Source organism: Meriones unguiculatus, chromosome 10, assembly GCF_030254825.1.
Source record: "Meriones unguiculatus strain TT.TT164.6M chromosome 10, Bangor_MerUng_6.1, whole genome shotgun sequence".
Lineage (NCBI taxonomy): Eukaryota > Metazoa > Chordata > Mammalia > Rodentia > Muridae > Meriones > Meriones unguiculatus.
Genome location: NC_083358.1, coordinates 48652532 through 48669943, shown reverse-complemented (window position 1 = coordinate 48669943; position 17412 = coordinate 48652532). Strand labels below are relative to the sequence as shown.

General features: G+C 44.6%; 1 protein-coding gene across 1 annotated transcript in view; it reads left to right on the top strand.

Moving 5' to 3' along the window:
- The window catches only part of Ptger3 (prostaglandin E receptor 3), a 63874-nt gene extending 48769 nt beyond the window's left edge, over window positions 1-15105 (top strand). The window contains exons 3-4 of the mRNA XM_021660602.2: window positions 11870-11958; window positions 14225-15105. Of these exons, the coding sequence (XP_021516277.2) occupies window positions 11870-11958; window positions 14225-14231 (96 nt within the window). The 3' untranslated portion in view covers window positions 14232-15105. The remainder of the gene's footprint in view (window positions 1-11869; window positions 11959-14224) is intronic.
- The last annotated feature ends 2307 nt before the right edge of the window (window positions 15106-17412 follow it).

The window sequence follows — 17412 nt, the reverse complement described above, 5'->3', positions numbered from 1 at the left end:
TTCTCACTCAGTGTTCTCCTCTTCTGCAAGCTCTGCTCTGCCGCACAGCCGTACTCACTCTCTAATTCCCTCCAGGTACAGTAAAAAAGGGTTTGCATGAGCAAGAGCACAGAACAGTAATTTTTTCTTCTTTTTTCTTACTGAGTTTTTTTTTCCATATAATATATTCTGATCATGGTTTCTCCTCCCCAACTCATCCCAGATCCTCCCCATCTACCCATCTCCATGCCTTTTATTTTTCTCTCTATTTAGAAGAACAAGCAGTCAAACAAAACAGAATTTTAAACAAAAAAAAGAAACACACATACACAAAACAAACCCATAAATAACACAAAATTGGAAAACATAATATGAAATAAAAAAGACAGTGATACAAAACAAAAACAAAATCAACCAACCAACCAACCAAAAAAGCACTATAAGAAAAAAAGTATAAAAATACCATTGACCTCATTTTGTGGTGCCCATCTATGGCTGGGCACAAGGCCAGCTCTTAAGTGTGGTTTATATACCCAGTGCGACTCCATTGGAGAAAATTAATTTTTTCCCTTTGCAAGCAGTTGTCAATTGGAGATAGGTTCTTGGTTAGGCACAGGAGTTAGCGTGCATTTTCTCCTTCCATATTAGGAATCCATGTGGCTTAAAGTTGTGCAGGCCTGTTCAGGCTGTCACAGTCTCTGTGAGTCCAGACATGTGTCAGTCCTGTTGTGTCTGGAAGATACAGTGTTCTTGGTGTCATCCATGATTCCTGGCTTTGACAGTCTTCCTGCCTCCTCTCTGTACAGATTGCTGATCGGTGAGGGGAGACCTTTGATAAAGACATCCCATTTAGGGCTGAGTGCTCCGAAGTCTCACTCTCTGTACACTGTCCAGATGTGATTTTCTGTATTAATTTCCATCTCCTATGAGAAGGAAGCTGCTCTGGTGATGCTAATGGCAATGCTAAGTAGGATACTAACCCACGGTATAGAACGTGTCTGTAGTCGTCATCTCATTGCTATGTTCCTTTAACAGAAAAATAGAATTTGCTATTAGGGGACAATATTTTTACCAATCCCCGGAAATGATTTTTTAATATATTTCATGTATCTGTGGGTTTATTTAAAGATATGGGGGTATTTTTGTTTTCAACAAAACCTTTCCAATTTTTTAATCTGTACAACTTCTTTTTAGCCATTTTTTACCGAAAGTACAAAAAATACTTCCTTTTAAATTTTTTTTCTATTTAAATTGATGTTATTGACTATGAAGTATCCCCACAAGCTCATCTGTTTGAAGAACTGCTCCCCATTTGGTGGCACTGGTTTGGAAGGCTGTATACGTTTGGACCCCAGCCTGCTTCAGACATAGGGACTGTGTGGCTGACTGGCGCAAGTCCTCAGTTCTGGGCTGAGCCCTCTTTTCCTGGTTTGCCAAGAAAAGCACTCAGGGTCAGCCGCTTTCGACCCAGAGAAGAGCATGTCTGATTGCATGCGGGTTGATGCCCCAGGTCCCGCCTCTGAGAAAAAGGTATCGGACGGGTCTGATGCTCTTTGGGTGGATGACACCTAAATGAACATCTGTACAAAGTCCCAATTTATTTCTAATATCAGAGATCAGACCTCTACTCTTGCCTGATGCGTCTAAAACAAAAAGGGGGAACTGTAGAGAGCTGCGGAATGCTATGCCTTAAAGATGGAGCTGGTTTCCGCCTTCCACCTTCCCGATGGTGAGTGCTCTCTGTCACGAACAACTCCACATTTGGCTAAGGCTGAGGATCTGGCTTGCTTCCATGTATGTGGACCTATCTGCATTGCCCCCGTGGCACACCTGGGTTGGCTACCCAGAGGCTATTTAAGCTGTGGGCTGGCTTTCCCCGGGGTCCGAGGATTGTTCAATGTTCCTGAATAAACTGCATTGAAAAAAAAAAAAAAAAAGAAAAGTAACCAATAAAGTGGATAGCGACTGCGAGTCCCCAGGCACTCTGTAGTTATTCCTCTTGTTCTTGTGAGCAAAACCTGATAGAAAGTACCTCATGGGAGGAAGGATTGGTTTGGGTTCATGGTGTAAGAGGACATAGTGCATTATGGCATGGGGGGCATGTTGGATGTCTGTTGAGGATTATTAATCTTTAATATTAATTTATCTTTTAGTTAAACATCGGTTTTTCCTAAAACAGCTATATACCCAAATCACCACACAGAGACTAGGATTTATTTAATTAACCTAGAGCACAATGCTTGGGCAATAATTACTCTATCCTAAACCTCCAATTTCCCACACTATACTTGTTTTTAGTCTTATCTTAGGTCTGGTTCACATCTCCTGATGTTTCCTGGTCCTTTTCTCTCAGATTTCTCCTCCCACTCCTCCTTTCTCCTCCCATCTGGGCCAGGTTGTCCCACCCTGTTCTCTCCATTACTCAGCATTGGCTGCTTATTTTTATTGGCAATACAGAGAACACAAAATTAAGACATGATGCTTAGAATAAGCATCACAATGCAATGCCCATATTGAAACCAAATAGTGGGGCAGAGAAATCAGCATTTGAATGAACAAGGGTAAATTGTACACATTCTACAAGAACATTATACCAAGAGAGGTCATAGCAGCAAAGCCTGTAGCTGAGTTTCCTCACAACTGGGTACACCATGGAGCAGACTAAGTGCCCTTAAAATGCCTTCCTCTATGACCTACTTGTGCCAGTCATGCCCTCCTTCCTGAAGGTTCACCACTGCTGAACTCAAGGGTTCTACACCTGAGCATCAAGAGGACAGTTTACATCCAAACCATGACACTGCCTTCCAGCTCAGATCCTCAAGAGAGAACATGTCAGTCTTGTCAGCGATGGGAGCTTCTAGCCTCCATGCTGTGTTAAGGCTCCTAGCAGAAGCAGCTTAAGCCACACAGGACTTATTCTGGCTCACAGATCCAGGGAACATTCCACCACTGCAGGGCAGTCACTGCGAGATCGTGTGGCCTCCACACTCAGGGAGCGTGATGAGCCCTGGTTATGAACACAGAGGTGAACACTGTGCTCAGCTTGCTTTGTTCTTGTCACTCATTCCTGTATCCCAGCTTGTGGATGGAACCACTCACAGCCAAGATGGTTACCTCACCTTAATTGCCTCATCTAGAACTCCCCACAGACCTGCCAGTGGCTTGTTCAATATGAACCATAAAATCAACAATGTGCTCCTTAATTGGCAAGATCACAGGTTACCAGTCAAGCTCTGATTTGGATTTGCATACCTGCACAGTCAGATTGCACTGCAGTGAACAGAATCCCTCCACAAAACCACATATGCAGAGACTCATGGTTATCCCTTCAGCCAAGGCGATGGCTGTGGATGTTCCCTTACACAGGTCTGGAATAGCTGATAGGGAGCTGACAGCACTCCTGAGGACTGGACCATACTGCCGGTTCTATTCCATGTGGTTCAGGCACACTAGCCCTTCTGACCTCATCCACAATCATAGAGTGGTCTCCTCTCTCCTCTGCTATCACAAGAAAACACTCTGACACACAGCCATGTGGGGAAGAAAAGTTTACTTGGCTCATACTTCCAGATCACAGTTTGTCACTGAGAGGAGCCATGGGAGAACCATGGGAGAACCATGGGAGAACACTTCTTCCTGGCTTTCTTGTACAGTGGCCAGATATGGGCACTTAGAACAAAGACCAGAGACAAGAAAGGCACTTTCTGAAGGAACCTGTGTCCACATGATCGTGCAGGGATGGCAAAAGAGGAACCAAAAACATGCTGTGGTTTATGGAAGGAGATTCCCCGGCATCTTTTTGTCTTTTTTTAAAAAAAAATGATGCTGGAGAAATGGCTCAGCAGCTAAGAGCTCTTGCAGAGGACCCAAGTTCTGTTCTTCAGCTCTAGGGGCTATGACTCCTTCTGGACTTCATGGGTAACAGGCACACATATGATGCACAGATACACACACACACACACACATAAATAAATAAATAAATAAATAAATAAATAAATAAATAGATAGATAGATATTTTAAAAATAAGAATCATTTCAATTTGACAGTTGGAATATGGATTTATTTTTTCTTTCTTTATATTTTGCCTGTTTACATTTTAAAAATTCAGATAATGTTTGAACATTGAGTCATCCAAATTTTTTTTGTTAAATTTAGATTATTAGATTATAACAGTTTGCTTTAGATACTACCTTTAATTTTTGTTATTAATTTTTAAATTAAAATATGATTTTCCCTTTCTTCCCTCTAATCCTTCCTATAATCCCCTCCTTGCTGTCTCTTGAAATCCTGGCCTCTTTTTCTTTAGTTGTTATTATTAAATATATATGTGTGAATCTATGTACCTGAATATATCAACATAACCTACTCTGTCTGTTTAGAGTCCCGTGCATATATATAACAGGACTAACCACTTAAATATGGATAACCACTTAAAGAGGAAATGAAAACCCATGCAGTACAGAGATGACTGGCTATGTGGAAGTATGGTGTCTATGATTCTTATCCAACTCAGTGGGAAGAACTGTTGGCTCTTTCTTCCCAGAGAAGTACTAATTAGCTGAAGCCCCTGTCTCTGGACACTCCTGCATGGGGCTGCTCACACGTGCACTCACAAACAGCCCCTTTGCTTTCCGTGATAATATCAGCGTTTCAAAGGAAAACACTGCTTCTGTTACTTCCTAATGGGAAATGAAGACCACTGTGGAATGAGGCCATTCTCAGCACTCAGGTTCCTTGGAACCTAGTGTGAGGTGGTCCAGATGTGATCTCAGAGATCAAAAAGTGAGGACCCTGTTTCTTAGCCTTTTCCTGATGTCTCCCAGGAGGCTGTTCTGACAGCAAAATTGATTTCGCTCTGGAATTTCTTCCTTCTCAGGCTTTTGACAGCCAGCTATCACTTGTGACCCTCAAATTGAGTGGGAAAGTCTTGGATACACAGGGAGAAGGGGTGGGGATGGGATGCTTCTCCAGACACCACCTACCTCACTCAATCTTAACACAAAGTGAAATGCCCCATGGCAGGCAGTGTTGGTTCAGGCCTAGTACTGTACCTTTAAGAACTTAGGCCTTCCTCTGTAATCCTCCTCACAATTCTCTCTATATCCCAGGAAATACCAAACCTCCTAAATCACTTTTATATGTCACTTTCTCTAAGTTCTCAAGGCGTTGTGAGCCTATGCTAACTAAAGGAGAGCAGTGGAATGAAGATTTATTCTGTTTAGAATACACGTTAGTGTTTTGGAAAAGCACAGAATACCATTAAAAACACCAGCAGTGTATCAAAACAGATGCTGAGACTCATAACCAAACTTTGGGCAGAGTGCAGGGAATCCTATGAAAGAAGGGGGAGATAGTTAGACCTGGAGAGGACAGGAGCAACAGAATCAAAATATCTGGGCACAGGGCTCTTTTCTGAGACTGATACTCCAACCAAGGACCATTCAAGGATACAACCTGGTACCCCTGCTCAGTTGTAGCCCATGGCAGCTCAGTGTCCAAGTGGGTTTTCCTAGTAAGGGGAACAGGGGCTGTCTCTAACATGAACTAAATGGCAGGCTCTTTGACATCCCCCCCAGGGGGCAGCAGCCTTGCCAGGCCACAGAGGAAGACAATACAGTCAGTCCTGATGAGACCTGATAAGCTAGGGTCAGATGGAAGGGGAAGAGGACCTCCCCTATCAGTGAACTTGGAGAGGGGCATGGGAGGAGATGAGGGAGGGAAGGAATGAGGAAGGAGGCTACAGCTGGGATACAACTGTGAATAAACTATGATTAATATAAAAATAAAATTTTAATTAAAAAAAAACACCCAGATTCAGGCAAAAGTACTGGAGTCACAAAACCTAGAAACAAGGGGAGCATTTTGGAACCAGAGAATCATAACCAGAGAAAGGGTTATGATTCCCCCAGACACTACAGGACAGACAGATGTTACTCTACCTAGATGCCTCAGGCTTGCAGCAGCAGGGTCAGCGCCCTTGCATGGAGGTGTTCTTCCTCCTCCTCAGGGTGATTTGAGTTCTGAGAAGAGCAGGAAGAAGAGCCTGCTCCTCTGCAGAGGTGACTTACTGTCCTTATCCTCACTATAAAATGATTTACCAACCTAAACTCTTTCAGAGAGCGACGTGGCATGTGAGGACTCAAAGACCTGGTTTCTGGTTGTGTAGCTCATGATCTAGATTTGAACAACTCACTTATTTATGGAAGCATGATCAACAACATTTACCTATTAGTGGAGCTAATTTCTACTCAGAAATACTATGTGAAAGCCCAAGGTCACTCGTTCAAATACCCTGGAGTAGTTAGACTGCTCTATGCCAGAGCCTAGACACTCAGAGGCATCAAAAGACGTACTGGCCGTGAGCCTTGCCAGCTTTCATTCTGGTCAGAAATTCACATTCTCTCTTTCTCTCCTGTACTTCTCTCCTTCCCTTCCCTCCCCTCTCCTCCCCTCTACTATGCTCCCCTGTTCTCAGCTTCTCTCCCCTCCTCTCCTCTCTTCTTTCTTGTTTTTGCTCCAGGCTGTTTATAAGTAGATGAAATCTGCTCATCTATTCTTGGGCCTCATGTGGGACAAAAATGAGGAAACTGGATTCCAGACAAAACTTTACCAAAATCCAGCTTTGTTACCAGAAAAACAACTTGGCTTCATATCCCTATGTGTAAATGAGCTGGATTCTATGATCCCCAAGCCTCCTCCTAGCTTAAAAAAGTGCAGTTTTATTTATTCACAAGATTACCACCCTGTTGCAAATGGTTGGCCCTGTGTCTAAGAGCTGACCCTTCCTTAGGATGAGCTGTGAGTTCCAACACTTGAGTAAGAACAGATCCCATCGTGCTGTCTTCTCCCACAATTCGACCCCTTTTCTACTGTTTCTTGTTATCCCAATAGACTTTCTAACATTCTTCAAGACAGAAATAAGGCAGTATAGTCTGCCTTTTATTGTTTGGATTACAAAAAGCCAGTGGTCATGAGGGGTTTGGAGTTCCATATCAACATCCTAAAATATCCTTTGATTCTCTTCAATTCCATCTTTATCATGTATGTTAAGTTATTAACTATTAATTGACCAAATGACTAATTTTGACCAAATTACTTTTTATTGTCATGGGAATAAATTTACTCTATCTCTCATCAGAACAATGTGTTCATTCCAGATAACAACATTTTGTTATTTCTATAAAGAAAGGCAGAGCCAAGTTTATAAATATTAGAGCTTAATTTACAACACGGATGTACTTACTTAACCAAGACTGGTAGCAGCAACAAATACTGAATGTTACTAACAGATTGATTTTTATTAACATTGAGTGAAATTCAGTGATGGGAGTTTTTTTTTTTTTTTCAATGCAGTTTATTCAGGAACCTTGAACAATCATCTGACCCTGGGGAAAGCCAGCCCACAGCTTAAATAGCCTCTGGGTAGCCAACCCAGGTGTGCCACATGGGCAATGCAGATAGGTCCACATACATGGAAGCAAGCCAGATCCTCAGCCTTAGCCAAATGTGGAGTTGTTTGTGACAGAGAGCACTCACCATCAGGAAGGTGGAAGGCAGAAACCAGCTCCATCTTTAAGGCACGGCATTCCGCAGCTCTCTACAGTTCCCCCTTTTTGTTTTAGACGTATCAGGCAAGAGTAGAGGTCTGATCTCTGATATTAGAAATAAATTGGGACTTTGTACCGATGTTCATTTAGGTGTCATCCACCCAAAGATCATCAGACCCGTCCAATACCTTTTTCTCAGAGGCGGGACCTGGGGTATCAACCCGCATGCAATCAGACATGCTCTTCTCTGGGTCGAAAGCAGCTGACCCTGAGTGCAGTGCTTAGCCTCGCATCCTGAGCATAACATTTTAGCTTTTTATGGTAGCCAACCATGCTTGGGGAGACTGTCCTGCTTCAATGGCTGTAAAGGCCTGAATGATCATGGCTGCATCACACTGTTGTGAGACTCTAATCTTGCATATATACCACAGGCAAACCAAGGAGACCAACACCAGAAGGCCTGCTAACGCTCCCATGCCCGCCCATTCCTTCAGATGATTCATGGCTGCAGCAATCCATGATGATAATCCTGTGGCTAGTCCTGCATCCACTCTGGTAGAATTGACTGTGACAATGGCCACTCTCAGCTGCTCCATCGTAGTATCGAATTCTCCAGTCCAATTACCTAAAATATAGCTCGACAATTGTTTAGACAGATTTGCAGCACAGGAAAAATTCTCATGTTATATGCTAGTGACTCAAAGTCCAGCATATTTTCATTGACAGCCAAGTTGAGCGATTTGCCATAGGGTATCAATTTGTTCCTGCACAAGGTCAATCCTCTGATTGAACACCATCAAGCTTCCTTTTAGTTGAGCATTAATTCCTTTATGCACAACTAAGGCATGAGCTACATTGGCTAAATGATTATTCAGGGTCTGAGCAGTCTGCCCAGTATGACTCATGGCTAATGCCCCGGTGGTAGCTCCAGCAGCCGCCAATGAGATGGTAGTAACAATGGTGGCTGTAGTTCCAAGATCCCTTTTCTGTCTGAAGAGAGTCATAGCGTGAGGGGCATCAACGGGCACAGGCACCCAGTGAGGCATGCGAGTAACCAGGGCATACCTAAATTTACTAGCATTCCAGCATTGGGCAAAAAAGCAAGTATCATTACCACAATTACTTGGCTCTATCTGGCTAATAATGAATAAAAATGGGGGATATAGACAAACAGGTGTGGGCTTATAGGAAATATTATGAGAAGCCTTAACCCCCTCGTTGAAACATCCTGCATCAGTTCTAGAACTAGCAGTGGTGGTGTCCGAGGTCTGAGTAGGTTCAGGAGACCATTGCCCCCAGGGGCGAGATGTGCTCCATGCCAATTGACTAACTCCATGTTTTCCTCCACTTTTGAAAGTCATTTAAGGTTCTTAAATTATTTTTTTCCCTTTTTTTTTTAAATTTTTCATCAATTACACTTTATTCATTCTGCATCCCCCCATAAGCCCCTCCCTCCACCCCTCCCAGTGTGATGGGAGTTTTAAACTAAACTCTGTCACATCTTGTAGGTGACCCTGGGCTACTTATCTGTGCCTCAGTTTCCTCCAGTGTCAAGGCAAGATAGTGATAATGAAATGAATTAAGATTGGTAAAATGTTTAGAACAATGCTTGCCATGGGAAAGGCACTTTATAATTATGGTTGCTTTTAGGGAAGAGATCAAAGAGCATATTCAAAGAGTCATATCAAAGAGTCCTATTCAAAATGGGTTGAAAGGAGCCAGTGAACAGGAGGCAAGAGAAAGAGGGGAAGCTATGGGAGAAATGAGAAAAAGCATGTGAGAAGGTATAAGAACACGATTGTAATAAGAACATAGGTGACTAGAGATGATGGGAGGGAATTCTAGACATTTCCTCTCGGTGCTCTTCAAAACATGAAGCTAATGTTCAGACCAGCCAAGTCCTGAGGCCTCGATGTAGACTGTCCCAGCCTTGAGCTGCCAGGACAAGGTGAGTAAATGGAACAAGTCAGTTAGCTCATGAGTCAGCACAGAGCCCTCGAAGTGCAGCGCCTCACAGACAGATGGGCACAGAGTTCAGCCCACAGAGGCAGTGTAAACAGAGGTGGCCTGTCTTCCCCAGGACACCCACAGAGAAGATTCAGCCCCGGTTGTGTCCAGGTGTCAGCAACTGACAGGTATGTCAGCACACTTGCCACAGCTGCCACAGGAAGCCAATCTGGGGTAGATACTGTTGCCCTGCCTTCGCCTGCCTCTGCCTTCCCAGGGCCAATGTACTATTAAATCCTGGTTCTCAGCATAGTCTAGAAGCTTCGCCCCAGATGAGGGGAGTGGGCCACGGGTGGTCAGAAAAGGTTACAGTGGGTCATGGGTGGTCAGAAAAGGCTGCAGATGATCATAGGTAGTCAGAAAAGGCTATAGGGGGTCATGGGTGGTCAGAAAAGGCTGCAGTGCACAGGATGCCCTTCTGAGAGTGCCTGATTTATGCAATGGCAGCCCTCCCACTAACGGCTCTGGTGGAGGGCTTGCTTCCTTTCTGGAGTCCTTCCTGTTGCTCACATGCACCACCCTGTGGGGAGAGGAGCAGGGTGGCATGGAGGTCACAGGCAGCAGAAGAGTTCCAGGGAACCACTTGCTGGCACCTTAGGTAACCAAGAGCACCATCCAGTTGCAGCGAAATCCGAAAGGTCTTTAGAACGCATGGGTGTTTGTCTTAGACATGGTATAGAGGTGTGCTGGAGAGAAGGAAAATGTTGGTGATAAACCATCGGCAGGAAAACCACCTATCAGTCAAGTACAGAACCATTTCAACAGCCACACTCATGTTCATGGGAGTTTCTATCAAAGTTGAGAAGAGAAGGGTTTTATCTGTTCTCCCCCACTCATGAATGACACCATGAGTGTCCCAACCAAGGGGGTACACATGTTATAATTGATGAGCTCACACTGCCACCTCACTGTTCTGAGCCCACAGCTTGTGTTAGGGTCATGCTTGGTGTACGAGCTGGGGGTAGGATGGACAGACAGGGACAGGGACTGGTACCCACTGTTGTGGCCCCACACAGCAGTGCCCTGCCACAGCAGTTTCACAGCAGAGTCTCAGCTGTACCCAACAAACACAGCAGGCTTAACTGTGTTTACACCATCAAGCAGCCTACTGGAACAGAAGGAAGCTGCCTGAGGCCAGAAGCTGCCCAGCCAGATGCACTCTCTTCAGCTACAGGAGTAAAAGGGCCTTGCCGAAGAAATGGGAAAACATGCTTTCCCAAGTCTGGCCCCTGACCCAGAGCTGCGTTTGGGCAGAAAATGTCACCAATCTCCTGTTTTCTCTGGAGTTGTAAGAAAGGTATCACGCCACAGATATCTAGCCCACACTCTTTCCTGGTGAACTCGCCCATTTCCTCCACTCAGCCCAAGTGCTCACCTGACAAGCTAACCAATATGGCCTCAGCTGGTCCTGATGACACACTTGGGCAGCAAAATGATTTCATATCTCCTTCTGCTCTTTCTTGGGAGAAAGTTGCTGCTGCACACATTAAGGAGAGAGGTGTGAGTGTGAGAAGACTTTCCTGAGTTTCCCAGCAGCATCTCTGGCTGCTGTGCAGTGAAGGCACCTGGCACCAACTGGGAGCATCATTCCAGCCGAGAACACTTACTGTGGTGGTGTGCAGGCATAGACTCAACAGCAAATAAAGCAGATGGTTCCTCCTGTGTGAATCTTCTCCCTGAGACAACACAAGACCAACACATGTAAACGCCGTTGGTGTGCAACAGTAATTCCTAAAGAGATAGGCAACAATCGTGAAACTGTGGACAGAGTCCCGTGGGTGCCAGGAGGAGGCAAGTTCACAAGCTGAGATCCACAGGATGAGGAGGAGTTGGCCACCAGTAGGTACCCTGCAGGAGGGCACAGGCAACTCTATTTGTGTGCCTCAATGACGGCTACCGAGGGACACAAGCCGGGGGCTTAAAATGAGGCTGGTCTTCCAGCTGTAGGACAAAGCAAGCAGGGGTTTGATGTCTGTTAAGAACCCGGGGTTTGCCTGAGAGGATCAGCAGCCATGAGGAATTACAAGCGGGAAGGAGCAGAATTTGTGCCATTGTGCTGTGTGCATTTTCATTCAGGGCTGGACCAGCGACAGAGCCGTTCCGATGGGGATGTGGGGGAAGCAGAGCGCAAGCTCCAGGTTTTCAGTAGTGTGACAGACTTGGGAAGATGATGTAAAGCATGCTTCTTGTATCACGAGCGGTGTCTCGGCTTTACGAGTGTGCGTGGATAGGTGTGAGGGCTTTGAGGGTGTGTGGGCTCTGGGTTTTCTCCTGTGGCATCTAATGAAGAGCCATGGCTAGCAGCTCTGTCTCTGACATGTCTGTCTGTCCACAGATCACACACCACCCCAACCCCAGCTCCAGCTCCACATCCCTGCCCGGCCCCGGCTCTTCAGCGCTAATGTGGAGTGACCAGCTGGACAGGTGAGACAAAGGCCGAGTGCCTGACACACCATTCCCTAGTCCTCAGCCAGATAACCCTAACCCTAACTGTAATCCTACCAACTCGAAAACATTTCTGAGAGTGAAAACGTGAGGGGAAGGTGGGGCAGATGGCACTCAGCCTGGTGACCATCAGAAAGTGGGCGTGCTGCAACCTCAGTGAGGAGACAGAATGGGGAGACAGGACCCTGGGGCTCACTGCCAGCCTGGCCTACTCAATTAATCTCTAGACCAATGGTAGACATTGTCTCAACCAAAACATGGAAAGCTCTGGAGGACCAGTACTCAGTATTGTTCACTGACCTATATATACACACACACACACACAAACTAAACTAACAATTTTCTAACATTTCATGAAACCAATATAAATTTTATACAACTGAAACTTTATACCCTATGTTCTCATTTAGCATCTGTGAGGTCAAATGTGCACACCGGGCTCACTGTGGTCTCCCTTGTTACACAGCGTGAAGGGAGAATGGAGGGTAACTTATTTCCACCCATCTCTCTTTTTTGTTAGTTTTACCCTAAGGCTTTCTTTAAAAAGATCATTGTTTTTAAGTGTGTTTTTCTGTCTGTGCATGTGTCTATGTGAGTATACGTACAGGTGTGTGTATGTGCGTGCGCATGTGTGCATGTGGAGGCCAGAAGAGAATTCTGAGTGGCCTCCTCTATCACTCTCCGCTATTCCTGTGAGGCAGAGTTTCTCCCGGGACTAGTAGCTCACGTCCTCTTGGCTAGGCTGGAGCTAGCAAGCCCAGCACAGTCACTGGTATGTACAGGATACCCGGCTTGTTGTGTGGGCACTGAGGTCTACCCTCCACTCACCCCGGGGGCAGGAACTTGGAATCAGCTCTCCACGCTTGTCTTTCGTTTTGAAAGTAAATCTGACTACACTCTTATCATTAAAAAGAAGAGGCAGGGAGGCTCTGCACAGAGACTCTGCAGAGCGGGAAGGTAGCAAGCTCTGCGCTGTGGCAGAGCAGTGCTCACCGAGCACACTCAATGGTGCTTCCCGACCTGGCAGCACCAACAAAGCCAAGAAGATCAGGAGATGGCGTGCTTGCTCTAGCTCCTCCACCCTGGAGAGCCATCACCGTCTTAGAAGGCGTCCTCTGTTCTTTCCACTGTGCTTCTCTGTTTCACACATTTATTTTCTTATTTACGTTATCAGTGTGTGTGAGTTTGTGTTCTGTGTAAGTGCACACGCGTGCAGAGGCCAGTAGAGGGCCTAGGATCCCCTGAAGCTGGAGTTGCAGGTGGTTGTGAGCTGCCCAGTATCAGAGCAAGGACCTGAGTACCGGTCTTCTGTAATAGCAGAAGGTACTCTGAACAGCTGAGCCATCTCTCTCTAGATTCTAAAAAGTTTTCTCTGGCACACTTATTGCATACATTTGTAGGTGTTTATTACATGTGCTTTTAAAAAAACATTGTTCTTGTTACTTTAACATAGAATATGCACTTCACTTTAGACTAAAGTAAAAATATTTCGAACCCAAGAGTTTATCAAGGAGCACAGAGCAGCTCCCTCAACAAGCATCTACAGTCACCCTGGGCAGCACAGCAAGTGTCCACACTGGAACTAGAAGGCCAAAGGTGGAGGGGCTTGTTGTTGCTGCTGTGTTTAGCTGGTTTGGCTTGATAGTGTCTTCTGTAGCTCTGGCTAATCGTAAGCCTATGATGCCAAGGGCTGGCTAAAACTCAGGTCTCCTGAGTTGTATGTGTGTCTCACCCAGTTAGGAGACTGCATTTTCTTACACCTGTATCTTCTCTTAGCTTAAGAAGACCTTAAAGGAGAGTGTGATGAGTGGTCTATAATGCTCTTGAAAACCACACACTGTCAGCTGTTTTCTAATAGAGCTGAGATTTAAAATTCTATCAGTGAAAGCCTCTGGGTTGCCTTGCTCTGACTGGCACATCATATTGTCTTAAGATCTCACAGAAGACTGTGTTACTTGATAGAAGACAGGCTGTATTTCTTCCACCAATGCTGCAAGAAGAGGCATTCTTCCCTCTTTTAAAATCACAATGATATATTTCCTGAGACTTATGCACTGGACTGTATATTTAAGATGCCTATAATTGACTTTATTTATAAAGCACACCTAATTTCTATACACATATATATGTGTTTTGTTTGTACATGACATATGTAGTTATTATTTATGTGTTTCTTTTACTTTGTACACAAACATGTTAAAAAAACATTCCTACTGCACTCACAGGTCTTTCTCTGTTTTAACAGATGTTGAACAGCCCATGGTGGACTTTCATCGTAGACTCTGCTTCCCTAGGACTGTGAATTTCTTCCCCCTGAGAAGGAGAACTGCATTATTTTGGATTGTATCTTCTTTGGCCTCATATTTTAATTTCTTCCCTTGCCATTACACACTGAACAAGCTTTCTTATGATAATCTGAGAGTCTGAATGTGAGTTGGCTCCTGCACAGGGCTGACACTTCACACTGGAGAGACAGGGCAGGCCTGCGTAGACAAGGCTGGAGAGCCACATACAGACTCCAGCTCCAGCCTCCAGAATCTTTATGGACATCAATGTCTTCACATGTTTTCATAGTTTGGTTCTACTGAATATAACTGAAAAGGCAGCATAACTTTTTAACAGCAAAGCATCAATGTGTTGACAGCAAATGTCCATCTAATCAGCCATTAGCATAACAAGACAAAAAAGTGTATTCAAAAAGGCAGGAGGGATTGTACATAGTGTGTTTGTGCCAAGCAGGCATGGGCACCACAGAGAGTTGTGTCCTTCTCACCAAGACTGGGAAATAAAGCTTCTAGTTTAGTTCTAATTACAGGATCCTCAGTATTGCAGGAATTGTGCCATTGCTTCTCTGTTTTTCAAGGGAGACATTTAGCTGAGGGCACCTTCCAATCATCACAGGCAGTTCCAAGACTGGGTGACTAAGTGTTAGTGAGAGCCATTAAAAGGTAAACAGCTAATTATGGTTTCAGTTCAATCTTGTTTTTTGAATCACTATCAACTTAAGATTTCTCATAATTTGTGCTCAGACAGCACAAACAAAAAAGGGCAAAATTAATGAATGTCAGTTATTCTACATGTAACTCTGTGACTTTTTATGAATAAAATGCTTTTTGTGTGTTGAAATAGTAGACTTTAAAAATATTTGAGTTATTTAATAGCTTCTACCTGGTACACACTTTCCTGCTTATAAATCCACCAACCTGTTTTTTCTTCTTCCACCTGCCCTTTGACCCCTCCCCCAGCCCAGTTCCCTTATTTCAGCAGCTATTCAGTCTCTGCTTAGGTACTCTCTGTGTCACATTTCACGCCTGTGGGTTTTCCAAGAAGACAGCAAAGTCCAGGATCTGTAGTATCACGCTAGGAGCCTGTGCCAGGGTTCCGTTGTCAGTCTGTCTGTCTGTACTAACTGCTGCCTTCTGTAGGTCAGCTGTCAATACCCTCTGCCTTACTGTGAACCTGTTTCTGTCTCTGATTTATGTTCAGTGACCGTGACTGATACAGGGTAGTGAGAACCATCTGTGGAAAGTCTGTCTATTACCTGCTGGGTACCAGGCTGTCGTCTGCCACTTCATCTTCACAAGACAGGGCTCTCTGTACTCTGTACCCTTCACTAGTCACTCAGATTTGCTGTGCTGGTATCCCACTTATAAGACCAGCAATGGTACGGTCTTTGTCACATGATTGTTTTTGACTCTCCAAACACCAAGCACAGGCCCTGTGCCCTTGAGGAAGCCTCACCCACTGGGTGTCAAATGACCTCACATAGTAGCTGAAAACAGAGCTTGCCATAGGTTATGGTAGTGGTCTCTGGGAAGCATACACAATGTGCTGGCAGTAGTCAGACACCGACAGTGATTCTTTGTTTAGAACTATTTCAAAATATTCTATGTGAGCGCTTAGCTCAACTTCAGACTGACTTCCTTACTGCCTGAGGTTGAAAGTCGTGGGACGAATCCACTCCTAATGCCTGTAAGACCTCACCATCGGTTTTACCTTTGCTGAACTTCTCATGTGTTCTCAGCTCTGTGTGTGCTCACCTGTACCCTCATCCTGACACAACGTGGAACCCAAGGTATCATACAACACTGCTTAAACGTGTTCACTCTGTGTGTCCTTTTCCCCTGGAAAACGAGGTCTAGAGCCCTTTCTTAGGTTGTCTTTACCTGTCTCTTAGCACCGTGTTGCCATGTTTGACAACTAGAAAGTGACTGCTCACTTAGTAAACTATCAGCAGTAGTGACATTTGTATCAGGACAACCAGTTGATAATAGGAAGGGTCTGGGGGAAGCTGACCTCGGAGTACCATCAGCTCACGATAACGTTCTGGTTTAAACGCATCTGTATCCGAGCAACACAGTAACAAAACTGCTTCTGTGAAGCGATAATGCAGTAACATGACAAGGGGATTCTCCAACTCTCCGGCACCAGAGCAGCCCTTCTGTGACTCACCTGACTGACAGACTGAAAGTGTGTGTCTGTGTAAGACACCTACGGTGCTGTCATCAAAACAGGCTTTAGTCCTCACTGCAGTTTCAGGTTTTCAATGAAGCTGAATGGAGTCAAAGGACGCTCTACTGAAGACTGGATTCACTGGGAACACCAATTTCTGTGTTAATGTGCACTTGTGCTGCGATTCGGTGATGTGAGACTCCTCCAAATAAAACAAGTTCCACTGACTTGCTCAGTAGCATTGATCAGTAGGTTTAAACCAAGTGTAAGACCAACCATAAGCTTCTGGGTTAAACACACAAGTCTGTGTAACACTAATATTCTGAGAGTATGTGTAGACACAAGTTCTTGCTCTTTTTCACATATATGTAATGGACTCTTTGTATACATCATGTGTAAAATAATTGTGTACGATTCTACATGTTTTGTGCGTATGGTTCTTTATAGTGTATTACACATCTACAAGTTACCATGTGTGACATATTGCACATTATATGTTACATATGTCTAATGTGTTCTGTAAAGTACACTGCATGGAATATGTTCTGTGTCCTTTTAGACCTCTGACATTTGCACAGGAAGAAATGACTTCTTGCACAGTCCGCTCTCGAGCACTGTCCTCTTGCAGCAGCATAGGCCAGTGTGAGTAACAACGGCCATCATCCAGGCCACTTCTGCAGTGTGAGGCCAGGATAACAGGAACGACTACCAAGCTGCTGTCGGATCCTGGCCTGGCAGAAGCAGCTGTGCTGCTCTCAGAAATCCAGACTTTCAGGAGAACCTGCATTTGTTCCTGACTCTCTGGGAAGAAAGGGAAAGGCAGACCCATTACCTTCTATGGATATGTGTGTCTTGTAGTTATTTAGAGTAGCTGACAAAATGTATAAAATTCAGAGTTTAATTGGCCTGCTCTTTTACTATTTATAAGAAAAACCAAAAATGAAGGGAAACATGAATGAAAGTTCTAAGAAAACTATAGAC